Source organism: Pseudovirgaria hyperparasitica, assembly GCF_010093815.1.
Source record: "Pseudovirgaria hyperparasitica strain CBS 121739 unplaced genomic scaffold EJ05scaffold_9, whole genome shotgun sequence".
Classification (NCBI taxonomy): Eukaryota; Fungi; Ascomycota; class Dothideomycetes; order Acrospermales; family Acrospermaceae; genus Pseudovirgaria; species Pseudovirgaria hyperparasitica.
The window spans coordinates 1,161,603-1,189,602 of record NW_022985557.1 but is presented as its reverse complement, the minus strand read 5'-3'; the positions used below and the strand labels follow the sequence as shown (position 1 = coordinate 1,189,602).

The following is a 28,000-nucleotide window of genomic DNA, read 5'->3' as shown; positions in this document are numbered from 1 at the left end:
TAGAAATGACATCCAAAAATCCCATAGTTTTAACAAGCATTACTAACAGTAAAGACTGTAAATGTACAGTGGTATCGAGCGAGTAGAGAAAAGAAATTCATTCAACTCCATGAGAGAGCTGGCAAAGTACACAACAAAGCGTAAACCATCATGATTTACTCAGTCTTTGACAGCAACGTTGCTACCACCTTGCCTCACAGCCTCCGCGTCTTGATGGCCAACGTTCTCCAGCGCCGCAAGCTGTGCCTCCTTGAACGCTTGGAAGTCTTCTGGGTTCTCCTCCTGTAGGCGTCTGAGCTCTTCCGCATTCTCGCCCATACGCTTGAATGTAGCGTCCCAACCCTCCTTTTGTATACCACGGAGCAACTCATCGCCAGGAATTTGAGCAAACTTGGCCCGCAGAGCAGATATATGGGCTGGCTCATATCCACCGGCTTCGCCTGGAAGTGGCTGTGAGGGTGAGGAGTTCTTCAGAATGTCGCGCCGGACCTTCTGACTCAGGCGGTGGATGTGACCCTCTTCTTTACCGAGAGCCCGCGATGCGAATGAGACGTCAGAATTGTGGCGTGATAGGAGGGCGGGTGATGCTACACGGCCATCATCTGACTCGGATTCGTATGTGGTAGCTTCTGTATTAACGGAAAGCTCTTTGGCGGCGGACTCAGCGAGTGAAGATGGAGGAGACGACTTCTCGGATGCAGTGTCAGGGTCAGGCGGAGTATCATGTTCGATGCGCGTGTCGGGGTATTCGGTCTCGAAGCGTCTTATAATGCCTTGGAGCGTCTGGTCGAGGAATAGTAGGCGTTTGTAAGCCATCTCGTCAGTGCCTTTACTTTCTCGAACTATGGCGGGTTGTATACGTTCTCGAATCTTTCGTGCACTGCCGAGAAGATCTCTGGACATATTCTTTGCCTTGACACCTCCTGTACGCTGCTCGATTGCATTCTTCGGTGAAGCTGTGCCGCTGACTGGTACTGAAGACCGCCGCGAGTCCGAGGCTTTCTCAAGAAGACAGTAACTGAGCGCCTTCACAACACCAGTACCACCTACGATGTAGTCATCGTCTGGTGCAGTATCGTAGTCACCGCCTTCAGCATTACCGACGAGATGAAGCAGGACTTCAGGGATTTCGACTTGCCTATCAGAGAGCGTATCCTTGACACCTTCCAGAGATAAGCCCTGCTCGCCAGCTTGGGCAGCATCCGCCGCAGTCCATGACTCCATGTTGCGTAAACAGTGAGCCACAACCTGTTTTGCCAGAGCCTTAACGATTTCACTTGATTCTTGCGCAGGGACGTCAATGTCAATACATATGACGGAGCTCGAGACTCTAGCAGCGCACATCAGTGACGCGTAAAGGGCACAAGCTTCTTCCTGACCAGCTTCGTCTGTTGCCTTGGCTAGAGCTGACAGTTGTGGATTCTCGAGAAGACTTATGTGAGCGAGATGAGGAACTTCTGAGATTATTTCTGCAAGCCCAATAGCCTGCGCCGGCTTCATCGAACAATCGTTCAGATGGATTCTTTTAAGCGTAGTGAATTGTGGAAGATACTTGCGCAATATCGTGAGAGCGCTTGGGTCTTGCGAGAAAAGCTTGCGGTTGTGGGACAAGTCCAAGAATCGCACGTTGGGTAAGGTGATTAAAGATTGGAAGAGCGGTCTGAGTGAATCTGGCATCAGATTGCAATCCGCAAGACTGAGTGCCCAGATTTGACAAGATCCGGTGAAAGCGGAACAAAGGTGGTCTAGGCGGTTTGACATGTCATTACCCCCCAAATCAAGCCCATCAGGAACTCCTGAACGTATGTATCGACATACGTATTCAAGAGCAGCATCGCTAAGGTTGTTGCTAGCAAGACTTAATCGCTTGAGGCCACTCCAGGTGATCGCGTCGACTATCTTCCTAACGTCCTCTGTGTCTAAGGAACATTCAGCCATGATCAATTCCTCAAATCTTGAACCACCCAGTCGTTCAGAGATAGCCTTCGAGAATATGTCAGCCAGTTCTGAGTGGGAGGCGTGAAACTCCATTGAAGCACGCTTTCCGGGAGCGTTATTCTTTTTCGGACGTTCACGGCCAAAGGGAATCATGGAGACATCGAGCGCCCGGAGAGATCTGCACATGTAGATGAAAAGACTAATATGCTTCCAGCCCTCTTTGCCGACTTTGGGGTTGTTCTTCAAGCTGATCTTCTCAACGAATCCTGACCGCTCTTGGTATCCTCCCAACGTCGACCGTATAGAGTTGTCTCGCGAAGAGCTTCCAATTTTGCGCCTAGGATATTCCGGATGTCGCGCTGCTAGAAGACCTGCTAGAATCACACGAACAGCCTCATCACCCAGATCGGCGTCTTCGAGGAGAAGTCTTTTAACTGGGACTATGGCCAACCAGTCACTGAGAGTAAAAACATCAGCTAGTTGCAGTCTCGATCCTGTCAGGTCCAGGCAGGAGACGATTCCAGGTGTTTCAATCGGACAGGTGGACGGCTGAGCAAGTTGTTCGGTAATTCTCTTCAAGATCGGGGTTTCTCTAAGCTGGCAGCAGCGACGGTATATTCTTAGTGGATCGGTAGTAGGCCGTGACTGAGGTCGAGCAGGTGCTGTACCGGCGGGTGTTGAGGTTCCACTTGAATCTTCCTGGTTGATTTCCATGGGTATCTGTCCATTCTCCTCCGCCTTACGACGTTTCTTTTCCTTCCTCTCCTTACGTTCAGCTTCTGAGCGTTTTTTCTTCTCCTTCTTCTTGTTCCCATCTTTCTTGTCCTCGGTCGCGTGGGGAACTTGCTGAGCAGCTGAAGGCTGAAGGGTAGTTGCAGCTGCATTCTTTTCGTGTTCCGCTATATACGCATCCTTCTTCTCTACCATATTTCCGGGGTCTTTCAGAGCTTCTCCCTCGCCAGAATCCTTCGATTTTTTCTCATTGAATTTCTTCTTTCTACCAAGCTCTTCCTCTTCATCCTTGTAGCGCGGGCCACCCGCAATTTCAACGTCTACACAAAACGCGACTTTTCTCAGCTTGGCATTGTTAAGCTCCGGCATTACACATCTCTCTCGATTCGGATCGACGTTGAGGACTCGACGAGGACAAACTCCGCCATTAGGCACGGCCTTGCCAGCTCCAGTTATAGGTGTCCCAGAAGACAACCGTCTCAGCGCACTTGTAAAGAACGAAGCTCCCCCGGACTTTGGTGATTGCTGAGGACTGGAATCAACTTCTTCTGAGGCTTCTTGTACTTTGCCGGTTGTGTTTGAGCTGGCCGTTGTCTGAACACTTGACGATGCAACATTCAATTGATCGCTCTGGGGAACAGACGTCTGAGAGAACTTGGAGCTGATACTCGAGATCCATGAAGGACGTTTCGGCGACTTATCATGCGGCAGCGACGTGTTCTTTTCTTTGTCCGAACTGTTGCGATACAACATGCCTGGTCTTTTGCCCTGCAATTTCAAGCCTCCTAGTGGGACAGGCATTGGAGGTGTGGTAGATGAAGTTGTGAGTTCATCTGGAGGCTCTGGTATCGTTTGAGAGGGTGACTCCGGTGGTGATAGTTCGGGTGGCGGAGAGGGCAAGCCGCCATGAGATGAGGTCTTCGGCGGTACATCCTTGGATAGGCCGGGCGAAGAATGTGCGCGCTGTCGCTGATGTGGCCCTGTATGAATATTTAGACATGATCACTGATGAAAGAGCGCATGCGCGGATAATGTGATTGTGGGTTGGCATCGCGGGATCACAGGCGTGCCCGGGCGTCGCTGACCTTTGTTCGAATGATGCACCCATGAGACGTCAACCCCATGGATGTCTTCCATCATCCAGAAAACGCCAGAACAGACGAACTTCGGTAGGAAGATATCGCAGGTAGGTTATAAGTCGTGAATAGAGATATGACACAGATCGGAATACATAGAAGGTCGCGAGCTGACCCGGCTAATAGGGCTGTTCTGAAGCACGAGGAACGAGGGGAGCCGGGTCTAGAGCGGCGAACTCGTAGCGTAATGATTAGTAGTAGAAGTCGCGGCTGAGAATGACCAACTGGCATTAGAAATATTGCATAAGCTACATTTGTTGCAGCTGAGCAGTGATACCAGAGATACTGAGTGAATTATAAGCAATGATCAAGATAAGTGCTACCGCGCAGTGGTCGGCACGTACCAAACCAAACCCTATGACGATTGCCGGCGCGGTCGGTGTCATGTTCGGGTGGGTCGTGCACGTCGGAGTGAACTCAATACGGTAACACAACTCATCAGACCAGCCGAGTCAACACCGAACTCATGCCCTGGCAGCTCAACATGCCAATCTAGAGAACTCACGTTCATACTTGTTCGTCTGCAACACCCTCAACGCTTGAGCAAGGCCAGGCAAGATGCTTAATCCATTGTCGAAGTGTCACACCAACTGTCCACCAGCTGTATGAATTTCTCGACAGCAGTATGAAAACCGACTACGTACATCTGAGCACTACATGGATACATGGATCTATCACGCGACCACGGCTGATTCGATACGTTCACGGTGGCCTGCTATTTGGTCACTAGAAGCCATGGTATTGGCAATGCTTTATTTTGAATTCGTTGGTTGGACATTTACGAAGGAAGATACAACCTATCGTAATACTCGTGTGAAGACTTCACAAGTCACCAGTTTTCCTAAGACGCCACCCAATACCATGAACATGCAAGAGAGTCGTTTTATGCGTCGCTCTTGATTTGCGCCATCTTGGCCTTGACACGCTCGAGCTTCTCTTCCTTGCTGAGCTTGTATTGCTTGTACTTCAGCGACTCCTTCTTGTACTCCTCCTTGGACTTCGGGGCTGGTGCCTCGGGGTCCTTCTTGTATGGGTCCGCACGAATTTGCTTATGTGCCTCAGCGTACAGCTCCTCAAGGCCATCAGCTTCAATGTCATCATCAATGTAGCCTTGGAACTGAGACTTGTAGCGCTCCTCGTCGTCGTCGGCGAGAGTCTCCATGTACTCAGCGACGTGGCCTCCAAAGATGTATTTGCGTAGGGTCTCGGCATCGAGCTCCTTGGACTCAATGTCATAACCGGGGAAACGCTTCTCGGAGTGAGGAATGTAAAGACCACCGTCAGAAGCGCCCTTCATAGCACCGAAGACCTTGGCTCCAGTGGAGGTACGGGTAAGACCGACGTCAAGGAAGACTTTGAAGGGGCGTCTGGATTCGCCATCATCACCCTCGGCGGCTTCGGTGAGAGTGAACTCGCCATCAGCCTCCTCAACACCAGTAAAGTCCTCGTCAAGGTTGAGTTTCTTGAGGGCGCGACGAGCAACAAGGAGACCAGTGGCGTAAGCAGCAGACCAGTTGGTCAGGCCATGTGTGATACCATAGGCCTTGAGTTCGTGGGCGTAGGCTGCAGCAAAGATCTTGTCACCGACGATTTCGGCGGACACGATTTGGCAGATGATGTCCTTGTTGGTGAAGCGTACAACAAGGCGGTACTTAGGAGCGTTGTACTTGTTCTTGGCCTGAGTGATGAGGCGCTTGCGAGCATAGTAATCGGTCTTGCCCTGGCGTCTGCGCTTGTACTTTACTTGGTACCGCCTGAGATATTAGCAGACAGATCATAGAAGGACTCGGTAAGAGACTCACGAAAAGTACGCAGTATTTTTTTGCAACTTTGACTATAAGTGCAAGCCGAGTCAGCAATTAACGCTTCAATTCCCACTCGAAGCAACTTGCGGTGACTCTATCGATGGGATAGGACAGACTGGACTTGCTTCGCGCAGTGCAGAAAAAGTCCCAGAGGCGGAACTTCAGGTCGGACTTACCATAGGCATGTTGGCGGTGTTGCGGCGTTGCCGTCTGGTACTCTGCCGTAGATTGTCGAAAGGGTGGTGGTTGAGGACGAGATTCGGTGGGCCGCTCGAAAAGTGCGAGATATCGCTTAAGCGAATTTTGGTCGAACTCCAAGAAAGAACGTGGGTTACGGCTGCCTCAGGCATCCAAGACTTTCGCACGGCCCACCGCCAATGGTACACGCAACGGTCCAACCCCTCCAGGCATACGCTACGATCAGGTTACTCTGTGACAGTTGCGCGATCTTGAGCTGCGAGCACTCGATACTCGAGACCATTCAGCAAATATTTCGGCAATGGCGGAGGTACCCATTGGTAAATCATACCAGGCATCGAGCTACCGCACTACACAGAGCTAATGACAATGCATAGTCCTTGATGGCGGGACTGGGTTCCTCAAAGTCGGTTATGCAGGAACGGTCAGTATATAAGATTGTATTTGAGTGCCAGCGACTCATCGTTGTAGAACTTCCCAGATCACCAGTTTCCTTCCATTGTCGGTCGACCAATTCTCCGGTCCGAAGAAAGAGATGGCGATATTGTAGTCAAGGATATTATGTGCGGCGACGAGGCTGCTGCGGCCCGGTCAATGCTGCAAATAACGTACCCGGTATGAAAACATCAAAGACAGATATTCTGGCTGGGTCATCAAACAGTACTCGTACCAAGACAGAAGCTAATATACTGCTTCTTGTAGATGGAGAATGGCATCGTGAGACAGAGTGGATGGGAGGACATGCAACACCTATGGGACTTCACTTTTTTCGAGAAACTACGCATAAATCCACAGGGTAGAAAGATCCTTCTAACAGAGCCCCCGATGAATCCGGTTCGGAACCGCGAGCAAATGGCAGAAGTCATGTTTGAACGATACGATTTCGGCGGGGTCTACGTGGCCATCCAAGCGGTGCTGGCGCTCTATGCACAAGGTCTCTCCTCTGGTGTAGTGGTCGACTCAGGAGATGGTGTCACGCATATCGTTCCGGTGTACGAAAGCACAGTCCTAAATCATCTGACGAGAAGGTTGGACGTGGCAGGAAGAGACATCACCAGGAACTTGATCGCACTCCTACTTCGCAGAGGCTACGCCTTGAACCGTACGGCAGATTTTGAAACTGTTCGTCAGATCAAAGAGAAGCTGTGTTATGTCTCGTACGATCTTGAGCTCGACCAAAGGCTCAGCGAGGAGACCACCACACTAGTAGAGTCCTACACCTTACCGGACGGGCGCGTTATTCGAGTAGGGAGCGAGAGGTTTGAAGCGCCGGAGTGCCTGTTTCAACCCCACCTGGTTGATAACGAGAAGCCCGGAATCGCCGAGATGCTGTTTAACATGATTCAGTCGGCAGATGTGGACGTTCGTAGCAGCTTGTACAAGGCTATTGTGCTCAGTGGTGGGAGCAGTATGTATCCCGGTCTGCCAAGCCGACTGGAGAAGGAATTGAAGCAGCTATGGCTTACTAGAGTGCTTGGGGGCAATCCTGAGAGGCTAAATGTGAGTAATGTTGGAGAGCTTAATAGACGTGATGGTGCTGATGCTTCAGTAGAAATTCAAGGTCCGCATAGAAGATCCACCACGACGACGGCATATGGTGTTCCTTGGTGGTGCTGTGCTTGCCAACATTGTAAGTGTGGTATAATTTCACAGTTGCGGCGGTGCTAATGCAGTTGCAGATGGCAGACAAGGAGGATATGTGGGTAACGAAGGCGGAGTGGGAGGAGCAGGGAGCTCGAGCGCTGGACAAGCTTGGAGCCAGATAAATATGACATGTGTCTCTATAGGCATCCCAAATGGCAGAGCTATGGTATCAAAATAAATTACATCTAGGCATGATAGCGACAATAGAAGACGTAAAATCATTCTCGAGATGGACAGAATGCTTCAACTTGCTCTTGCTCCTCACGCATACCAGCCACCCTCCATTAAACATATAATTCACATGCAGCCGTCAATCGGGACACGGCAAGCATACGCGACGCAATCCTGGGTCAAGGAGGATTGACGTCTGGAAAAATAGATGATTGGCTTGGGCGTGTTCTACCCCACCATCTTATGTGCTCCCTACATATACTATGTAGAAGTATGTGGGCGACGCCTCCAATAAATGACAGGTAATTATGGTAGACGGCCACAGGAATCGATCAAGATCATATCAGGGCCGGGGTGGCAGACAACGATTGGCGGAGTCGTCTACTCAGCCAGCTTACCACGATACCACTCAGTACGTAGTACGTACTAGTAGTATCTAGGCACGCCCCATCCCTAGAATACCCGGGCCTACGTCACATCCAGCGCACGCATGATACGCGGATGCGCTCGAGCAGAGGGGGGGCCATGCTACCAAGGTACTATGTGCGATGGTAATACTGAGATTGATACAGTACATGTCGGATCAATAACAGTGCAGAAGACCGTTGGATGATGCATCGTGTGTTATTGCGTATTGATGGCGGTCACGATGAGGCGCTAGTGCAGAGTTAAATGCTATGCAGGCATAAGCAAAGTCAGATGGATGTCAATCACAGAATGGCATTGTCCGGGCATGGTAATGTAGAAAGGCTTAGGTACAGTAATAGTCAGTCCACCGAGGTCCTTGCAGTGCTGGTTCATGTCCGTGACGACGGAACGGAATTTCTTTTGTGACCTGCATCCATCGGCATGCCTTCGCATAATAATATCATGTACTACACCGAGTCCACTCCCCTCCATGATTGACTCTACTCCATGATTGACTCTACTCCATGATTGACTGTAAAGGACGCTGCCAATCCCTGGTACTAGTCATGTAGACTGAATGCGGTGAAGGATGCGAGTGCGAGTGTGACTGACGGGAACGGGAACGGCAACTGTTGTGTCAAAGTCGCCCCCTGTTGTAAATTGTTATTGGTCGTATTAAGCCGATCTCTGAATGTGTGTATTGATACTATTAGCTGGGAGTCAGGACAAGTCCAAACAGCGTCATCGTCTCAGCTGTCGGTTCGTCCGGCGTGGAATGATCGCATGGCGCCACCAAATGCACAAGGCTCACAGGGAGTATATCCATTCACATCGCATTAATCACATCACATCACATCCACCACGGCAAACAGTCTATAGTCTACAGTCCACCGTCCTGCTCCCGACACAGCTCGCAGCTCACAGCTCGCAGCTCCACCGAACCAGCTGTGTGGGAATCATAAATCATAATTGGAGACGTCTATGGGCCGTTCTCCGCTGTTTTCAGTTCCGCAACCAACAAAAACAGCACATTTTCGAAACTCGACACCATCCGGTGGAAGACTAGCAGCAACGGAGGATTTGCTATTCATTGCGAACCTCTCAGGCACCGAATCGTGGCATTAGTAGCATCAATGCTAGAATATTCTCCGCCTGAAGTCAGAAGTTACAGTAGAAAGTTAAAGAAGTCTTGAACTGTGCATCTTCTCTATCAAGGGTCCAGTAATAATACCAGCACGAACCAACACTCAACAGACCCAACAGACCCAACTGGCCCCTGCATCGCTACCGCCAACACCGCTACCGCTCTATTGTTCTAATACTCGTTAAACTGTACTTAGGGCTGCCGGCTGCCAACTGCTTTCACCTTAGATTGTTGCATTTTGTACCATCCATGGTTCATTCGAGTGGCTGCGCAGCACAACTCGACTTCTCCTACTTCCGGCCTATTTCTCCTACATTTCCAGCTCCATTGCCCCTACAACTCTCCGCTAGCACAGCCTCGTCATTGCCAGACTGCTCTGGAGCTTCTGTCAATCGACTTATAAGCAGTGTCGCGGTACCTTGCCCAGAGAACTCCCCACGGCAAGGCGTCATCGGCAGTCGATCCTCCTCAAACTCTCCCAATTAACTGCACCAAACACAACACACTACATCCTTCTACCTGCATTTCTCGCATCAGGACGCCACTCACCACCCGCTGCAAGACAGATCTTCTCCAATAAATTTACACTCCCGTATCACCGCTCTCACTTTCACCCTCCGTCTTCCGGTGCTAAACATTCCTGTGCGGTGAGGAAGCCCAATCGCCGATTGCGGCCGCCTCGGCGTTTCGATTTCGCATTTTGATATCTCAATTCTCGAAAAATGTCTCCAAGAGGTCCTCCTCGCTCTCCTTTGCAGCCGCTCTCTCCCACTAGAATGGAGTCCTTACAGATCCCCTCGCAGCAGCGTCGGCCAGTCCGATCTCATGGTTCGGGACAACCAGTCGGACAGTTGAAGCTACCATCACTGCCTCGCTTCCATCCGGCGAATTTTCCATCAAACCAGAATAGCAGCGCCAGCAATACTCCTCCGACTGTTTCCAATACTCCGACCGCTCCCGTCTCGCCCCGGATGCAGCACAAGCAGTACTCTGACGCCCAGCGCCAGCTCTACATCTACCAACGTGAGCTCATTGCTGCCAACGCCAGGAACCACAAATCTGCCGATGGCCCGGATCCCGCGAGCCCTCGTCTCTGTCCTCTAGGCAGTCCCGGTCCAGTTACGCCGTTGGAACTTGAGCAACAACAGCATGCCGGTGGCTACTTTCTTGCTGGCACTGGAGCTCCGCCTACTAAAACCTCCCAGAATGACCTCGTCGAAAAATTGATCAGAGAAGAAGCTCAACGTCGTGGTGATATGGGACATCAGATGCGTGCTAGGCCAGTCGCCAGCCGCTAATGCTTACACACACACACACACACACACACACACACACACACACACACACACACACACACACACACACACACACACACACACACACACGTAAAATCTGAAAAGACATCATACATGGCGGCGTTTCATCATGGCTTCCACATGTGCATCGCACACTGGTTCAGTGTAAGCATCTCGGCGTTATCTTTGCATGTCGACAGCCGTTGCATTGGCTGGGACATTCGGGCCTCATCGATACCTTTGGCATGTACGGTTTGCCTATAAATTTCTGCCACAACCAGCGGAACAATCACCATACAGATGAAAAAACACCAAGACGGCGATTTCTTAGGACCAATCTAGATGATAGATCCGGGGTATGATTCAGTCGACCGCAATCTCGTCTCCTTCCGTTCGCATCATTCCCTTGGTTATATGCATACTCAGGCCAGGCCCACGGTGTTTTCAACAGCATATATTTCATTTCATCTCCACGCGAACAGGACCTGGCGCCCTTCAGTCGCTTCCCACTGTCTCACCCACCGGAGAATCCAACACAAGTTCACAGGGTCTTTTTGGAAAAAGAAAAAGAAACATCCTCTTACCGGAATTAAAGTTTTTTCTCTCGTTTGTTGTACACAGCATGCGTCCTAGCACCATTCTGCATGCTACTGCATTTTAGCTGGTATACCCACTCTCTCACGACGTCACGGCCTTTCATGTCGTCAAAGTCTCGCGGTGCCACAAATTGGGATAAATCTGGCATTTTTTCATGGACAGGCGCTTGCATTCGCTTTCGCTTTCGGCTTGGTTTGGTCCTATTTCGGGACTGTTTTGTTTTGGTGTTTTGTTGTTCGGTGGTGGCGCACGATGCTTGGTATGTAGTGTATACATTCAAGCGCTCCGTCGGGGGAACTCGCAGTGCATATTTACCTCATCCGAGGCTGCGAGGCCGGCGTCGAGCTTTAGCAAATGGAAATCTCGCAAGTCCTATTCTGTACCTTTTGCATATCTACGTGAAGTGGCTGCTGTTTCTCCATGTGCATCGTGGCGAGCTCGCGTACCAAGTCATCATTGTGCCCCCCGTTTGAGCACGCGTCACGTGTGGTGATTCATACTGTCCTGGAATCTTACATGTAGGACTCTCTTAGTGGCTCTTGCTGTTATTCGGTCGTTCATTAGGAGCTATACCCATGCGCTCCCTATCTTACACAGACTACGTCACTCTGCCTCCCTTCTCACTGTTCACTCCTCGTCCAACCCCCTCAACCCCCAAGTACAACTGTCCAGAATAAGATAAAACCAGCAATCACAGATCCAAACCCATCCAAACACCCAAGAATGCACAGACAGCCACACATCCCCCTCTTCTCTCCACCTATCCGTCCATCCGCCCATCCGCCCGTCCATCCGTCTATCCATCCAACCACCACCCCACACCATGCACACATCGTCATCTACCACGCATCCACCCCGGAAATCCTTATCCGGATCCGCCACCCACCCTCTATCTCGCCATGCTTTACCCTACCATATCATCCCATCCCATTCCATACCATACATCCCACATCATACATACATGGCACCCCTGTCCGCCTGCCTGTCTTTGTGATACCCCTTGCGCTCGCGTTAACTTTTCCCCGGGAACGGACTAGGCGTTACGGTATATACGGTAGATCCGAATGTGCGTGTTTAACCTCCGGGCCGAGATCGGCGGGAGAGAGGTTGGGGGTGGGTTGGGGGAGTGTTATGTGCGGCTTCTTCGTTCTGCTTTTGCGTTGTATTGGATTGGATTGGATTGCTTGGTTTGTGTGCCTGTGCGTGTGAGAAGGAGGGAAGAAAGGAAGGAAGGGCAGTGTGCTGTGGAATGTATCTTGCTTGTGTGTTTGATATGCTGTTTACTACACGTTTATGTATATATCAAGTCATCAAGGAAACATTGTTGTCTACCATTTATTTTGACGTGGCAGAAACTGAGAATCGGGGTACGAGAAAGGTGGGAGAATGAGCAGTGGGAGGTGGGTACGGTGTCATAAGCTTATGGTCACGGGATATGGGGTCATGGGGTTATTGCATTTGGGAGGGCTTGAGAGTGAGGAAGGTATACCGTGGGGACGGTGTGATTGGGTGCATGGTATAGCTACATAGTGTGGGTATATAGTATAGGTATATACTATAGGTACACAGTATAGGTACATAATATAGGCACACATATAGGTACACACATAATACAGGTACATAACCTAGGTACATAGTTTACAGAAGTACAATATATGAGAGAGAGGAAGTAAGAAAGTAAAGATCGTAAGTAAATTAATACATAGCGTCCTTTTGTTGATATCGATTTATACCATGTCCCCCTTTCCCCAGCCCGGAACACTTTCTATAGTTCTATGGGTGGACGTAGCCAGTTGACGGGATCGTGTAGGATCTTGTTGGATATGTACGTTCGTGTGCTCCTGTTCTTTGGTTGTGTATTTATTGTGCGAGGACACTTGATCTACACAGGCTTGTGGATGGGATAGGGGGTCGTTTTAGAATGTCAGATCGTCCGGAGTGCATATGACATAACACGTGCCATCGAGGCTCTGGGGCACAGATTTGGATTTGTTGGAGATCTTGGAACGGCGTTCGAGGGGTGCTTTTGGAATGTTCGAGACATTGATTGTTTTGGGTTTGAATGTGCTGGGTGTTTACTGTTGCTAATGGAATGCAGTGATAGGTTAGTAGTGTTATATAGGTGTAGGAGATGTTAATAGGCCAAGTTACAATATCGTTTATTGAACCACCCCAAATCATATATGGACCTCTGTTCTTGGGCTAAGCCCCGATCCTAATAGCCATCTACACCTTCGGAAGTTTCAGTCCAAGAAACCCCATCTGATCCGCCACTTCTACAGTAGGCAACTGCCTAGCATTCGCCATCCTATCCTTCGTAATGAAATAGCCCACTGGCAAATCCGCGTCTCGCACCATCCTCTCCCTAAGCGCCTCCGCATCCTCACCATTCATATCAGCCAGTGCCATCTCCACAACCGCCTTCCCACACAGCGTCGCATTCGGCATGCCATGCCCCGTGTACCCTGCCGCCATGAATAAACCCGCACAATCAGGGACCTGGCCGACCCAGGGTGCATCATCGCGCGAGTACCCCATAATCCCCGTCCACTGATGCGTGGCTTCCAACTCCGTCAAGTCCGCCGTATCGCCACCTAGAATCAGCCCGTCGAGCAGCACCCGGCGCAGGTATGCAGCCGCGGCTTCATCGATGACCGAGTCGTCCCATTCGTGGACGGAAGGCAGGTTTCCTGCGTCACGTCCGCCTCCGAACATGAGGTGGCCGGCCGGGTTTGGCTCGTTGTCGAAGGGCCGCTGGACTAGATAGTCGTCGTGCTGTGGGTCTTGGCCGTTTGAGCCTACGAAGCCGTATGAGTTTGCCAGGCGCTGCATGCCGCGGGGTGGGAGGAGGGCGCTCATCTCGCCGCGGTTCGGGACGATGAGGTCTGCGAAGGAGGGGAGGATGTGTGATGTGTAGCCGTTTGTGGCTAGGATGACGGTGTGGGCCTTGATGGTGCCGCGAGGCGTGTGGAGTATCCGGCGGAATGGGGAAGATTTGCTGGATTCGGATGAGGAGACTGCTTCGATTCTCGTTACGGGAGTGTTGGTCTGGATGTTCAGAGCTCCGGCCTTGACGAGACTTTCCAGGATGAACGCGACGTACTTGTACGGCCACAGACTTGCCGCGCCCTGGGTGAGCGTTGCCCCTTTACAGCCCTCGCCGATCCGGTTTGCTTGGAGCTCCGCAGGATCCTTGATGACTTTGATACGCTTCGCAATGTCTGGGTGTGTCTTTCGCAGCATTTCTACCTGACCTTCGGCAATAGTAAGAAGGTCGTCGCTCCACAAAGTCCGACATCCAGTGATGGGGCGCCATTCGCAAGCTATCTTGTGCTTCGTGATGTATTCTCCTACGGCAGCCACATTCTTAAGTTCAAACGCAGCGACATCGGGACCATGGTCATAAAGCAGTGGCTGGCAATGACCACCATTCTAGTAGGAATCTCTCAGCGAAAGCAACGGGAAACGTTTACGACATCTATGGGTTACTTACTCTGCCTGTAGCTCCCCAGCACGCTTCTCTTGCCTCCAGCATTACTGTGGTCTTCCCTTTCATCCGGACATCTTCATTCAGATACCTTGCCACACTAGCTCCTGTGATGCCACTTCCAACGATGACCACATCTGCATGCGCGGGAAGCTCTGGCGTCGTCCGATGTCCGATCAAGAACTCGTTCGGCTCACTGTGCCAGAACGACGAGCTCGGATTAGGAACCGGGAGTCCCGAAGGCTCCTCGTCCGACATGTTGTGAAGTGATGGCGACATTGTCTTGTTAGGCCAGCCTTGCGATACTGAAGGGACGCACTTTCTCTCGACAGAAGGCTGATTTATAAGTGACTCAGACTCGGACTGGATTTCTCGCGGCCTAGTCGTTCTATGCCGACTGGAGCACCGAGACTGGATCCTTGGGACCTTGTCTGAGCTGGGACAAGCGGTGATGCTCGTGTTGACATGCTGGGCATGACCTGAAAATATGCATGGTTGATTTGCAGCGATGTCGCACTTGCTATCATGGCAAAAGCAAACCCAAGGCCTGGAATCGCGTCCCTTGTACACTCAGGTGCTCAGATCCATGATCCTTGGGTCAGTAGGTGGGGTCACTGGGGTGGAGGGGTAAGAAGCTTCCAAGGTTCCTCATATAATTATTCTCGTTGTCCAGTGAACATCAATTACATATCTTTCAGCTATCTAGTTAAATACATTATAGGAGAGGAGTCTCGAGATTCTATATATACCGAAGTTGTCTTCCTTCTCCTCAATCGGTATGGGTATCTGTCAATCTCTGATTCATTCCTGGTACAATATGAAACACATATGAGTCGTAAATCGCAATAAAGCGAGCGCTATCGTACGGTTAAGGTGCCGACTCCAGGTCAAAGCATCTTCCGTTGAACGTTCCTGTTATTACTAGCGTCGTCAAAAGACCTAGCAGCATCCAAGAAAACAGGGAGCACCAGTGCTCTTATCTTATCTGGGACAGGCTAAGAGACCCTTCTGTTCCTCCTTGTTACACTTTTGATAGTGCCGATAACGCTGAAGTCGTTGAAGAGCCAAGAGTTGGAGTGTCTCCCTTGCCAGTGGAAGTTCTCACGAGAGTGCGATGACTGGTGGGAGTCGGATGTGGTTTGGCGATTTGGAACTTTATGGTCACTGACCAGAGTTGATCCACTATACTCTGATTGCTGGCGCGAGGCACGAGGTCTCACTGGTGAGGATGATAGGATTCTGTCTGAAGCCATCCTGCTAGGTGGAGGCATCGGAGATCTGGACTGATTGCGAGACGAAGTTTGCGAGCGGTTTCGCGAGCGACCTCGAACTCGAGAGGACAGAGCACCTAAGAAGCTCTGCTCTGCTATCGATGATAAGCCTGAAGCTGTAGATCTGAATGGTCGTGTGTTGCTTGGCTGAGAGGGGTCAATGACCTCGGAAGGCGACTCAATCTGTGAGCAGGTCGTAAAAGTAGAACTTCCGGTATTTGAACGACTTGGGGGACCAAAAGCTTCAGTACTGCTCGAGACCTGAGTAGCAGGAGTAGTCATCTGCTTGTTGATGTGATGATGTTTACTTGGAATGTCCGTGATTGATGAGTCTGTGTTCGAAGGCTTTCGCTGTGGATGTTTGGTGATCAAGATGATATCCAGTCAGAGATACTTCGGGGCCCCATGCCCTTTATATGAATACAGAACAGCGTCTTACAAGCAGAGAGTTACCATCACCAGATGCTTGGCTCTCCCAACTGAGGCTAGTGTGCAGATGCCGGGTAACGGCGTTGCGTGCAGTGCGGCGAGGCGTAAGCGGTCAGTTTTTCTTCATCTGTCCAATTAGCATCACAATCTGTTTCAGCGAGATCCACACGAGGCTGTGAATAGCCACCGCGGGCTTGCAGCCTCACCGACTTCCTAGCTAACGGGATGACTCGCTGCTCATCACACCAGAGGAGGGGTTGCAGGAACAGCCAGCGCATCGACCGTTGTACCTATAAGCTATGTGTGAATGTATCGCTCGATTGGGCTCACAGCTTGACCGGCTGCATACTGCAAGGTTGCCTCTTCAGGTAGAATTCATCGTGCAGCGAGCATCGGAGGGCGCCGTGTATCGAAACTCTGTTACATGTTTCAATAGAGGATGATCAACAACGTTCCTGTTGGACGTTTGCCGAGCGAGCCGACTGAAAAAGAGTAAAGTGAAGATGTTGACGACGTTGAGGGCCTCGTCATCAGTGTTGGCCTCGATACACACCGTAGACGTCCCGATACATTGCCTCAATGATGCAAGCGCGCTTCGTCGATGAGCCGTGGTATACGGTAAGAGCTTCGAGAAGATTTGTCGAAGCCATTCGAAACGACCTTGTGGGTCTGTCGCTTGGTGGAAGCACGACATGTGACTTCGATAATGCGCGCTTGTGTAGAAGGTCTACATATACAGCCCCCAGAGGACCAATGTGGCTTAACGTTTGCGATCATATGACACGAGTCAATAGATAGGTACAATGATTGGATTTGGTTATTGAACGTCCCGCCAGATCTATATGCTACATAATATTTGGCTTGTGGATGCCTTTTAGTCTATACTATATTACATTCGAAATGTTTGGAGGGGCTTCTAGATGCCTGGAGTTTGTGCCATCATCTCTAACATTGCAGGTTGATGATGGGATTGAAGTTGGAGTCCAGTACGCCGAATGATGGGCTCTGATTGTAGTCGACGTCGATATAGTAGAAGAAATGCATGTTGTTCATGGCATCGCAGGCAACGTTGGACCAATAAGTCTGAGCGTTTTGTTGAGATGCAACCGCCTTCCCCCCAAAGGTTTCACCTTTGTAGGGCCAGCCAGTCTCTGTGACCCAGACCCAGGTTCCAGATTTGACGCGGTTGACAACGTCACGAGTACGTTGCACAGATGTCCAGAACGTGTTTGCTGCATCTTCAATCGACGAGCCCTCGAAGTAAGGGTAGCCGTCAAGCGCCACAAAATCAGATGCCGTGATTACGACCTCGTTTGCGCCGTCAACCCTATGAGAACATATCAACAATTGCGCTTGTAGAGAACTATAAGAGTATAGACGGGACTTACCAAGCAGTCCACGTATCGACATGGCCGACCTCCTGGGATAATCCAAAATTTCTCACCATTCCACGCACGTCGTAAATCTGCTTAGCCAATTGGTTCGGATCAATATCCTTGCGGTACAAGTCCTCGGATCCCACACTGATCGCAATGATCCAATCGTGACCATATTGCTGGATCGCAGCAGAGAGTGCATCTTTCTCACGTGTGAAGTGAGCGGAGTCTTGAGCCTGAAAAGTGTAAGCAATCATATCATTATTTCATTATGTTTACTCACCCAGACCCCCACAAGAATCTGAATCCCCGTGTTCAAGGCTGCGGGAACGGCATTTTGCAACGTATTACAGTCGCTCGAGGCGTACAGCCTAACAGAAGTGAAGTGGCCCGGGAGTCCTTTGAGTCGGTTGAAATCATTCTCCCAGTCCTCACGAGTTTTACAGGCGCCGTCTTGCTTGTTTGCAGCAAGATTGAACCCCTTCCAATACGCTTCGGCACCAGACACAGCAGCGGCAATAGCCGTGATTGAAGTAATTAATTTCATATTAATATGATGTGTATCAAAAATAGATAAAGAACAAGAGCCAGATTTCGAATGAAGTTATGTTGCGATGAAAAGCTTTGGAAGTGCGAGTAATGGCATATTAGCGGATGTCCGACCGAGGTGGCGTGTATATCATAATGAGGCAAGGATGTGGATTTTCTCGCTCCTATGATTGGTGAGCAGGGTTCCAGCAAATGCAATAGAATATTGGGTCGATGGATCCATTGACAGTGTGCCACTGGTACCCTGGGCTTGTCGGACCAGACACCTCTTTCCACGGCCCAGAACTGTAGCGAAGCTCGATCCGGCATCTCTCCTTTGAGTGCCTGCCAGCATGCCTGGAACTGGCCCTGTTGATGAACTTGTGCCATATAAGTGAGCAGAGACAAATACCTTGCTTTACTATCGAATGGTCCCGCGAGTTTCCCCTGTAGATCAATTCATGCTGGGATTTGATCGTTGCGCGGCTGTACGTGGCCCAGACCCACTGTAAGTCCGCGAACCCGGTCCATGCGAGGGTTTTCAGATGGAATCGTCTTGGATGAATGACGTCCGGAACGCAACGCTAAAGATTAGTACAATGGGCCATAGGGAGTAGTACCAGGCTTCGGATGACAGTGTTGACGTATAAGCTTTATTCAATTCAACAATTACGTACTCTTCGCAAAATCAAGCGTTCTGAGCGAAATCTACAATATCATTCTCCAAGTGCAAAGTCGTGAAGGAAGGGATTTGTTCCTTGGGCAGGAGTCCAGACGGCTTTGCTGCAACAGAGATCATGAAGTTCTTTTCGAAGGCCTGGATTTGTAACGCAACATCGTCAAGCTTCTTGCCGTGTAGCCAGGTTTCTGCGTCTTTCACTATCTCTCCCCACGGTTCGTGCGCTGCTGATCTCGGAGCGCGGACATTTTTGAATTCCAGTTGCTTCAGCCATGATGCCAGTAAAGCTTCCCCGGTCAATTTGATATATGCTTCTTTGTAACACCAAAATGTGTAGAAGCGGCGGAGCTTGGCATCGATGAGTAATTTGGAGTCGAACCTCTTCTTTTCGCCCGTTTGAATCTCAGCAGACAGCTGCCGATGAGGCTTCGTGCAACGCTCATCAGGGCCAAGCATAGATGGTGTTATCTCGGTACCATCTGGTAACTGAAAAGTGTCCGCTTTGTACGTCATATCATGAGTCTCGTCGCTTGAAAAGATGTCCTGGAAAATCTCTGTATGCCCTTCAAAGCCCTCGGAATTGATTGTCCTGTACTCATCCCGCTCATTGACACAAACAATGTCGACTCCAAGTTGTAGGTCTTGGATATCACACCCGACAAGCGCTACCAGACCAGCTTGATGTGAGATGTTGAATTCTATTGCATTTATGCCATCATCTGCTATATAGCATGGTTTGCCATGTTTCGGATCACCCTTTCGACTGAACTTGATCTTAGACCAAGGTATCCCGAGTGATTTAGCAACAAAGAGGCGTTTCAGCAGCGCCGACCCTAGGCTCATACGAGCATCTTGGATGCGAAATTTCTTCTTAATATCGTCCTGCTCGGCTTGACTGACAAGATCCAGTTCGTCTGAGGCCTGGAGTAGTCAGTAAATAAGACTTCATCCTGCATCGTTGGAACGGACTGCTTCAGCGATATTGGTCCCTGGCCAAATACTTCTTGTGTCAAGAAGCCAGCAAGTCACACGATCCCTCCCAGTGCTCGCCATTGCCTCAAGGTCTACCACTCAATGCGACAACGTGAAAGATAAGTTGTTTATGTAGGGAGAAGACCGGAGTCGGAGTCATTGAAAGCCATGCGAAGTCAGCTACCGACTCCGAAAGACATGCGGTAATCACCGGCCCCTCAGTCTAGCCTTATCGATACAGACCCCTGCCATCATTTTTTTTGTGCCGTTCGTAATGCGGCTTCGGCGAACTCGTGACTTCATTGATCTTCCAGCAAAGTATAACGAGCATGAGTGCGCAGACGATTGTTGGGGTCCTCGCACTTCAGGGTGCTTTCAGCGAACACATTCAACTTCTCCGTCAAGCAGCGTTGCTAATAGATCAGACGCACGGTAATGGATTAGTATGGCGATTTATCGAAGTGAGAACCGAAAAAGAACTGGACAGCTGCCATGCGCTCATCATACCTGGCGGAGAGAGTACAACAATGTCATTAGTTGCGGTCGACTCTGGACTGTTGGAGCCCTTGCGGCAATTCGTAAAGTCAGTTTGTGAACTGCGAAATGCGCAAACATTGGCCTAATTATAAGCAGGGTACAAAGAAAGCCAACATGGGGAACCTGCGCTGGACTCATACTACTGGCTGAATCCGCGAATAGGACAAAGAGAGGTGGCCAAGAGCTCATTGGTGGCCTGGACGTGCGGGTCAATAGGAACCATTTCGGTCGCCAGACGGAAAGCTTTCAAGCAGAGCTTGACTTACCGTTCCTGGTGTCTTCTCATGCGGTCAAGAACCAGGCGAACAAGCCATTCAGGACAGTATTTATTAGGGCTCCGATTGTAGAGAAAATACTACCCCATGTGGTTGGTATTCAGGATGCTGAAGCAGAGAGAACGGACACGGTGATTGCTCCCAGTCGAGAAATTGACACGAAGCTATGTAGACAGGGATATGATCAAGAGGTAGAAGTACTTGCGCGTTTGCCTAAAGACGCTGCAAAAAAGCGTGGAAAGGAAGCCGTTCAATTGGCCGAGCCAGGAGGTGACATTGTCGCGGTCAGACAGGGCAATGTGTTTGGCACAAGTTTCCATCCAGAATTGACGCAGGACTCGCGGATACACGTGTGGTGGCTGGAACAAGTTCTTGAGCAGTCCTCTCAAAGAACAAATAGATGAGAATACGGCTATGGTTAGATTCGTATATCCGGAACATATTCCCGTATAGAAGCGCAGGGGTATTCCCCCACCGTATTATAGGAGCAATTGAACCCAAACGCCAAAACGCTGTCGCTGTATGCAAGAAGGAGCAGAGGGCATCACCGCACGTCGCGGTCCTGATCCAGGTCCTCAGCCAGAGCGCGACCGTACCCACCGCGGCCTGGATCATATTCCTCGCGATATTCGTCTCGGACCTGTCCCCCAGACTTTCCGCGACTGTTTTCATGCTCGTTAGCCGCCGATATAGAAGGAATTAACATTATTAGATCTCCAAATACATACCCGTACTGTCTTCCTTCGACAAAGCCTTCGTCGAGATCTGTTCGAATAATGCGCTCATCCAACTTCGTTCCTCCAATATATTTCAGACAGTCCAGAGCATCCTGATGATTGTAGTATTCGACAAAGCAGAAACCGCATGGGGTTTTAGTAAAGCGATCGAGGCCCATGACCAAACGTTTGATCTCCCCACACTTGGCAAATAGCTCGTGAATTTGCTCTTCAGTCGTGTAGAAAGAACTATGATCATAATGTCAGTAGCGAGACCATCTCATTTCTCGTGGTTTTCGAGTCCTTTCTTCACGCACAGATTTCCCACGTAGAGGGTTGTGGCATCCTTGAGCTTATCATCAGGTTCAGGCGACCGTGTACGTTCTCCATCATCGTCGCGACGGTTATTACGGTGACGTCGGTTCTATTGGAGGACCCAGTTAGTATATATACAAGATAGCTTAACACGTGTGCGAGTGTACCTTATTCGCAGTATAAGAACTCGGTCGATCTAATCGATCTATCGTATTACGCAGAACTCCTGGTCTAGGCATGATTGTTCGAAAGGCTTCCGGGTAGACGTATTAAATGTTGTTCAGAGTACACGTTGTTTCTCTTCCAAATCAAGCTCGATTTTGCTAGGTAGCAGGAATTCGAAGCTCTTTCTGTAGGGCCAGGTGAAGCTGTGTTTAGTCCCGAAATTTTAGCGCTAGCTTCACCAGCGCGCAGCTTGTTGCTACCAGTTTGTGTTTACTGCGCGCTGTCACCCGCCAAGTACCGTGGACCACCTTCGAGCCTTCTATTTCACAGTAGATTTTTAAAGCTTGAAGATACTGTATCAGGATGCCTCGAATACTGAGCTATACACCCTCGTGGCTGAGTCGGTCGCAACCTGGCTATGAGCTCTTTTCGAGCTCTAAGACAACGCCTGCTGGAAAACGGGCTGCTGGCGCATTATCTAAAGGGATCGCAAAAGGAAGACCACAACGAACCATAGCGTATCGTGGATCAGAAATATTTGTAGCTACAGATAGCGAGATTCGATGGTCAGATCTCGTTCTCCTCTCGGAAAGCAACAGACCTCTGGATTTTGGTCGATCCTCAAGCATACACAGCAGAAGCCGGTCCCGCGATAATTCGGTAACAGCACCGAATGATTCGAGTTACGTTCGGGTATTTATACTGCTCTTCCTGCTCTGCCTTGAGCGTTCACTAACATAGTCCAAGACCCTCAGGCTACCTTTCTCTGGCAATGTGACAGAGCTGGCTATCTCACCTCATAACGATTACATGGCGATTACGACCTCCCATACAGTCCATATTGCGATTCTTCCCGACTCAAGTCACCTAGGTACCCCAGATACGACACCATTAAAGCTGAAGACATTTCAGCTGGGTCCCACAGCGCATGTGTTGGAACAGTCACCTGTGGCCTCCATAAAATGGCACCCTCTTGGCGTACAAGGCAAATGCTTGGTCACAATCACAGAAGACGGTTCCATCAGAATGTGGGAGCTGGACAAAGACGATCGCTCAAGCTTCAGCGAACCCACACTTGCGATCAACCTGCAAAAGCTAGCAAACGCTACAAGCGCGGATGCTGATCTGAGGGCCTCCGTTTATGGCTCCGGCAAAGCTTTCTCCCCTGACATGGCTGAGCTTCAGGTTGCTGCAGCCTGTTTTGGGTCACCATCTAAATCAAGGGCGGCCTGCGATTGGTCCTCGATGACTCTCTGGATTGCTACCACGGGAGGTGACGTCTATGCTCTCTGCCCGTTGTTACCTAAACGATGGCAAGTTGAGGTCCCCCTGTCCCAGACCGACCCGTTTGGAGAACTGGGGGCCGGCATAGCGGCGAAGTGCCATCTATCGACCAGGAACTCTTCCGACGCAAATCCCAAGAGGGCGGAAGCGCAGAGAAAGTGGCTTACGGAAGTCACGAGTCAGATTCCAACGTCGCTCGGTGGGGAATCCTTAGCACGTCCAGCCGAAGTATATCAGCGACCCACCAAGACTCCAGCCATCCCCAGATTACAAGGACCTTTCGAAATCATGCCCGAGATCGAGATTGAAGGCGAGGCAGATGTTTGCGACATATTCGTGACACCATTGAAAGAGACGAAGGAAGATCTGTTGAAAGAAGATGAGGATGAGTTCGATTCTGAGGATGAGGATGTTGAAGGATCTCTCATACTCCTGTCTACTACGTCTGGCATTGTACATTGCTGCTTGGATCTGAACGGAGTTGAGGCTCAGTGGCTACCTAGTCGTACCGACACACGTACTATCGAAGAAGGAGATGACTTGGCGCTTCTAGTCGTTGACAGCATCGCCTTACCAAAAGGACATGGCGAAAATGTATGGATACCCTTCACACCGGATGTGCGATCACAGCACGCAGTATTTGTGACACACCAACAAGGGGTCTATTACATATCTCTGTCTAAATGGATCGAGAAAGTATCGACAGAGTTGAGTGTAGCTGAGAGAGAAGGCGCAGAATTTCGTATGGACGTGCTCCTCGAGGGGAGTCGTACACTGTCAGAAAGTATTATACAGCTTCCAGTAGCTGAGCAACATTCTGAGCAGGTATCGTGCTGCATAGTTCTCGAGGACTCGGATATTGGATACTTTGTCTTGTTCTCGGCTGACCACCAACCATTTGCCGCGACTTTGGATATACCCGAGTATGAGCTTCACTCGGAATCTAGGATGATTGAATGGTCTCAGATGTGTGAAGAGCCATTGATGCCAACCTCGGAGCCGCGGTTGCCATATCAGCCACCTGTAGCATTCTGGAAAGAATCTGAACTTGTTAAATATTACGGCAAAACTGTACCGACTAGACAGAAGCGAGCCTTTGCAGAAGAGATCAAGTTAGCACCAGCTTCTTTGGATGTTCTTACAGGCTTACATCGGCTTCTTAGTGCGGAGACCCATCAGCTGGGCATTGCTGCGGCCGACCTATTTCGACGATGTGAGCGTCTGCAAGATGAGTTCAAAGATCAGCTGCGACGGGTAAGCGAGCTAGCACACCGCATAGACCAAGTCACGGGTGAAGATGAGGGACAGGATCTGGTGGTAGATGGGAATACGAAGGTGGAAAAGCGCCTCAGCGAGGTCAATGCCAGACAGGAACAGCTTTCCGCAAGATACCAAGCCATCAAGAGCAAGCTGTCGCGAGCTGGCGGGCGGGAAATGAGCACTGCGGAAAGGTCTTTCGCGGAAGAAGTCGAAGAACTGAATAGTTCCTTGAATCCAGATTCGCAGGCCGACAGCCAAAGTGGAGACATGCCAGTATGGAGGAGACTGGAACAGTTGAGGCGACTACAAGAAGGACTCCGATCAGACGCCAAAGACATCATCAGCAAGAAGGAGGCGAGCGCACCGGTCGCGCAGGATAATATACCTTCTCCTCTGAAGAAGCAGAAGGTCAACCAGGTAATGGAAATGCTGGAACGTGAATCAGCTCTTGTGGAGGCGACAGCGAATCGTTTGAGTCGACTGAGCATGCAGTCATTGTAAAAGGTACTCTAGAGACATATACTGGCATTCGGAGCGGCGTTCGTCTACAGGGTGCATTGTTATCGGGATGAGCGAATGTGTAGAAATATGAGGGACGGTGTATCAATTGAACCGGGGCTCCTGCTCTGGCCTGATCAGGCAACAGGACTGTCATAGTGTCTATCTTGTTGACTACCTACTTAGCAGTAGGTGAGAGTGCAGATTACATAAGCCTCGACACATTCCCCTCCAGGCTGGCAGTTGCGACTGTCTCCGCGTAATATGCTAGGTTGCTAGATTTGTCACTGTGGGGATGTATGAAGCTTCTATTCTACAAGCATGGAGTTGTTCGCAACCTTACACATAGAACGAACACATGCCAAGAGGCTCCACGTTGGCGCTTGCGTGATACTACGCTGGAGTGCATACAGACGGATCATCCGCACGCTTGTGGTGGGAGGTCGAGGATGCATAGAGTAACGAATGACGAGCGATGTTTGTTTCAAGCACAACCGCATGGCGATAAAGGTAGAGCATTCACACTCGACTGAGCGCGCGTCTGCGGCTTCGCGAAACAGTTCTCCGGGAAGTTCGTGCATCGTGTTACCTCTAGGTGCCGTGTATCTATCTCAGAGAAGAGTGGTGCCGGGCGCTTAGAGGAGCGTGGAAGGGCCTGGCAGATGTGCATACTAGTGTTGTGGCACGAGCAGACGAGGAAGCTGATTGGTCCTCGAGAGCAGTATCACTCACCACGTCTACTGTAGACCCATAGAGTCAACAGTGTGCGGCGTTGCCTTGTGATGGAGGGACCCTGGGCGAAGGCGGGGCGGGGGGTTTGTTTAAGTGGGCTGCCTACCGACCTTAAGGCTTACGCTTACATTTTGGGGGGTGGTTAGCCTAGGACGGGGGCATTGGCAGCAATTGACGGGCGGCCATTGACAGCCTAATTACCTACCTAGGCTGGGTATACACCTGTAAGTACAGTGCAGTAGGTTAGATCTCCCGCACGCCCATCACAGCTCATCACGCCAATGAGCTCCCTCACTGGCTGACTTCCCCAAGATGTCCCCGGCGGCTAAGCAGGAAAGCTGCAGTGCTAGCATCAGCCAGCGGTCCATTCCTCGCGGCCATTCGCTACATCCTCGCATCCACCCTCAAAACACTGCATCTTCTATCCCTGATCAGGCCCTCGGATGATCCAGCCTCGACTCTCGCTCGCAAGGCACAGCAAAACTATGCATCGCCATTCGCTGCACGTCCGTTGGACGAATATCGCCTGCATTCTTTCGCAGACGCCCATCCTTAAGTGCTCTGCTTCGCCTCCCCGCCCCGTCCGTTCCTTTCCTTCGAGCTCGCGACCTTATTTGAACATACTGCAAAGTGTCTGAGATTGTCTGTCCTTGACTGAGACCAGACCTCCTGTTTGCTTGTGTATCATCTCCACTGCGAATCCATCTCCCGCCGTCTCACGATGCCGTCCGTCATCTCAACCCTTATCGCCTCGGCTGCCTGCTGGTCGGTGGTCGCCGCACACACCGTAATCACCTACCCCGGATGGAGAGGAAACAATCTGCACACAAATGGTACAGATGGTCAGGATAGTCTCGGAATAAACAACATACCGACCGGAGCATTGAGTGTCAATCCTGGAACGAACGGCTCTGGCCCCACATTTCCATATGGCATGCAATGGATATATCCATGTGAGTAACATCCAGTCTTCCGATACGCAGCAGACGCTGATAGAGTGTATAGGCGGTGGCATGCCGACATCAACAAACCGAACGAAATGGCCTATTGGAGGAGGCGCAGTCGGCGTCCAGCCTGGATGGTTCCAGGGTCACTCAAAGGCATTCTTTTACATCAACCTCGGGCTGGGCACAGAACCACAGAACATGTCACATCCCATGGTGCCTGTGTTTGAGATTCTCGGACCAGCAAACACCATGTACAAGGGCGAGTTCTGTCTGCCACAAGTACCGCTGCCTGCAAACATCACCGTGAGGGCCGGCGACAATGCGACCATTCAGATCATCGAGACTGCACAGCACGGCGCTGCGCTGTACAATGTAAGCTGTTTCCGAAACCTGCGAGAGTGAACGCTGTAGACTAATTTTCCAACTACAGTGCGTAGACATTACATTTGACGAGCCCGAGAACGTACCAGAGGTCAACGAGACCAACTGCCGCAACTCAACGGAACCCGGCACGGAGATCAAGTTCGACATGGTCTTCACAACCACCAGCCTCGATTCATCAGCCTTTACGTTGCACATACCGACCATCGTCCCTACCGTCCTAACTATTGCGCTAGCGGCCTTCTGGTTATAAGCATCGACAGGCTTGTCAAGATGCCTATACTTGTCATATTAGAGATACCTCATCTACCGATCTCACGATACTACGCCGCCACCTCCTCTGACGCTCTAGCGAGCACTCTTTTAAGCGGATCATCTCCGCCGGGCGCAAATCACGCGGAGAACGCAGTCCCGCAACCATCCATTCCCTTTTTGATATACCACTGCATACCCACTTTTATGTACAAAGCTTGGCGCTCGGCGATTGGATTAGAGGAGAGACTTGACGCATCCCCTTCGTCTGGGCCTGCGATGTACGACGCATGATAGGCAGGAGTTTGACGCTGATTACGGTCTTGGGCCACACCGAATGTAATTGAGTGAAGACGGATTCCGGACACTATATTATGAACAGTCAGCTCAGAATAACAACGTTAAACAATGTATACGTCGTGTGCGACTGTGCTAGACTTGTGTGTGTGTGCATGTGTGTCGATAGTGCTACCTTAGTACCCTTGGTTTGCACGCGCATGCCGCACACGCACTTGTGCTTCCATGGGAAATGGAGCTATGTTGGACCCTGGCAGAAGACACGAATGTCTGCTTGGTTATCAATTGTGGTGAATTGTGAGCTTGCAAACAACAGTATACACTGTAGCATATGCATAGAGTGTCCTTACGCTTGCTGCTCTGTCTTTGTCGATAGCTCTAACTCAGATCTCGGAATCATCTCCGTCCGGAATGTAGGTACAGGCCCGAGTCCACCTGCATCTTATGGATCTGTGTCATCTATCCATCTCAGTCCCCACGCTACCCCACACCTGTCAAGGTTCCGCATCCCATCCAACCATCTATCGACAT

General features: G+C 50.5%; 14 protein-coding genes across 14 annotated transcripts; 6 read left to right on the top strand and 8 right to left on the bottom strand.

The window, feature by feature from the left end:
• Positions 1-159: 159 nt before the first annotated feature.
• Positions 160-3,807, bottom strand: EJ05DRAFT_439776 (RNI-like protein; the record flags this gene model as incomplete). Its single annotated transcript, XM_033741890.1, has 2 exons — positions 160-3,650; positions 3,756-3,807. 2 exons carry the CDS (start codon positions 3,805-3,807, stop codon positions 160-162), a joined length of 3,543 nt encoding a protein of 1,180 aa, XP_033600180.1.
• Positions 3,808-4,689: 882 nt separating this feature from the next.
• Positions 4,690-5,796, bottom strand: EJ05DRAFT_486750 (putative 60S ribosomal protein L5; the record flags this gene model as incomplete). Its single annotated transcript, XM_033745555.1, has 3 exons — positions 4,690-5,560; positions 5,609-5,634; positions 5,788-5,796. 3 exons carry the CDS (start codon positions 5,794-5,796, stop codon positions 4,690-4,692), a joined length of 906 nt encoding a protein of 301 aa, XP_033600179.1.
• A 241-nt stretch (positions 5,797-6,037) lies between these two features.
• On the top strand, positions 6,038-7,769 carry EJ05DRAFT_465872 (actin-like protein 2). Its single transcript, XM_033742791.1, has 6 exons — positions 6,038-6,129; positions 6,187-6,233; positions 6,281-6,424; positions 6,512-7,309; positions 7,362-7,439; positions 7,489-7,769. The coding sequence occupies exons 1-6, from the start codon at positions 6,111-6,113 to the stop codon at positions 7,573-7,575; spliced, it is 1,173 nt and encodes a 390-aa protein (XP_033600178.1). The 5' UTR covers positions 6,038-6,110; the 3' UTR covers positions 7,576-7,769.
• Positions 7,770-9,780: 2,011 nt separating this feature from the next.
• Positions 9,781-10,617, top strand: EJ05DRAFT_398700 (uncharacterized protein). The gene has a single exon (XM_033741409.1). It carries the CDS (start codon positions 9,899-9,901, stop codon positions 10,472-10,474), a length of 576 nt encoding a protein of 191 aa, XP_033600177.1. The 5' UTR covers positions 9,781-9,898; the 3' UTR covers positions 10,475-10,617.
• Positions 10,618-11,666: 1,049 nt separating this feature from the next.
• Positions 11,667-12,366, top strand: EJ05DRAFT_398509 (uncharacterized protein). The gene has a single exon (XM_033741407.1). The coding sequence runs from the start codon at positions 11,792-11,794 to the stop codon at positions 12,275-12,277; it is 486 nt and encodes a 161-aa protein (XP_033600176.1). The 5' UTR covers positions 11,667-11,791; the 3' UTR covers positions 12,278-12,366.
• A 450-nt stretch (positions 12,367-12,816) lies between these two features.
• EJ05DRAFT_398452 (uncharacterized protein) lies at positions 12,817-13,354 on the bottom strand. Its single transcript, XM_033741406.1, has one exon. It carries the CDS (start codon positions 13,247-13,249, stop codon positions 12,929-12,931), a length of 321 nt encoding a protein of 106 aa, XP_033600175.1. The 5' UTR covers positions 13,250-13,354; the 3' UTR covers positions 12,817-12,928.
• Positions 13,177-15,094, bottom strand: EJ05DRAFT_476934 (FAD dependent oxidoreductase-like protein). The gene is made up of 2 exons (XM_033744147.1): positions 14,562-15,094; positions 13,177-14,500 (listed from the first exon to the last, which is right to left on the bottom strand). Exons 1-2 carry the CDS (start codon positions 14,811-14,813, stop codon positions 13,295-13,297), a joined length of 1,458 nt encoding a protein of 485 aa, XP_033600174.1. The 5' UTR covers positions 14,814-15,094; the 3' UTR covers positions 13,177-13,294.
• Positions 15,095-15,477: 383 nt separating this feature from the next.
• EJ05DRAFT_398307 (uncharacterized protein) lies at positions 15,478-16,364 on the bottom strand. Its single transcript, XM_033741404.1, has one exon. The coding sequence runs from the start codon at positions 16,106-16,108 to the stop codon at positions 15,551-15,553; it is 558 nt and encodes a 185-aa protein (XP_033600173.1). The 5' UTR covers positions 16,109-16,364; the 3' UTR covers positions 15,478-15,550.
• Positions 16,365-17,002: 638 nt separating this feature from the next.
• Positions 17,003-18,274, bottom strand: EJ05DRAFT_476932 (putative glucan endo-1,3-beta-glucosidase eglC). The gene is made up of 3 exons (XM_033744146.1): positions 17,915-18,274; positions 17,644-17,867; positions 17,003-17,582 (listed from the first exon to the last, which is right to left on the bottom strand). The coding sequence occupies exons 1-3, from the start codon at positions 18,176-18,178 to the stop codon at positions 17,201-17,203; spliced, it is 870 nt and encodes a 289-aa protein (XP_033600172.1). The 5' UTR covers positions 18,179-18,274; the 3' UTR covers positions 17,003-17,200.
• Positions 18,275-18,674: 400 nt separating this feature from the next.
• On the bottom strand, positions 18,675-20,203 carry EJ05DRAFT_538864 (4'-phosphopantetheinyl transferase). Its single transcript, XM_033749483.1, has 2 exons — positions 19,808-20,203; positions 18,675-19,759 (listed from the first exon to the last, which is right to left on the bottom strand). Exons 1-2 carry the CDS (start codon positions 19,889-19,891, stop codon positions 18,848-18,850), a joined length of 996 nt encoding a protein of 331 aa, XP_033600171.1. The 5' UTR covers positions 19,892-20,203; the 3' UTR covers positions 18,675-18,847.
• On the top strand, positions 19,911-21,096 carry EJ05DRAFT_398367 (pyridoxine). The gene is made up of 2 exons (XM_033741405.1): positions 19,911-20,393; positions 20,444-21,096. Exons 1-2 carry the CDS (start codon positions 20,140-20,142, stop codon positions 21,024-21,026), a joined length of 837 nt encoding a protein of 278 aa, XP_033600170.1. The 5' UTR covers positions 19,911-20,139; the 3' UTR covers positions 21,027-21,096.
• Positions 21,097-21,166: 70 nt separating this feature from the next.
• EJ05DRAFT_501242 (nuclear cap binding protein subunit 2) lies at positions 21,167-21,892 on the bottom strand (the record flags this gene model as incomplete). The annotated part of the gene is made up of 4 exons (XM_033747094.1): positions 21,167-21,284; positions 21,351-21,587; positions 21,656-21,762; positions 21,821-21,892. 4 exons carry the CDS (start codon positions 21,890-21,892, stop codon positions 21,167-21,169), a joined length of 534 nt encoding a protein of 177 aa, XP_033600169.1.
• A 194-nt stretch (positions 21,893-22,086) lies between these two features.
• EJ05DRAFT_476930 (uncharacterized protein) lies at positions 22,087-25,165 on the top strand. Its single transcript, XM_033744145.1, has 2 exons — positions 22,087-22,511; positions 22,566-25,165. Exons 1-2 carry the CDS (start codon positions 22,182-22,184, stop codon positions 24,861-24,863), a joined length of 2,628 nt encoding a protein of 875 aa, XP_033600168.1. The 5' UTR covers positions 22,087-22,181; the 3' UTR covers positions 24,864-25,165.
• Positions 25,166-26,313: 1,148 nt separating this feature from the next.
• On the top strand, positions 26,314-27,173 carry EJ05DRAFT_501240 (uncharacterized protein; the record flags this gene model as incomplete). The annotated part of the gene is made up of 3 exons (XM_033747093.1): positions 26,314-26,545; positions 26,598-26,911; positions 26,970-27,173. The coding sequence occupies 3 exons, from the start codon at positions 26,314-26,316 to the stop codon at positions 27,171-27,173; spliced, it is 750 nt and encodes a 249-aa protein (XP_033600167.1).
• Between the last annotated feature and the right edge of the window lie 827 nt (positions 27,174-28,000).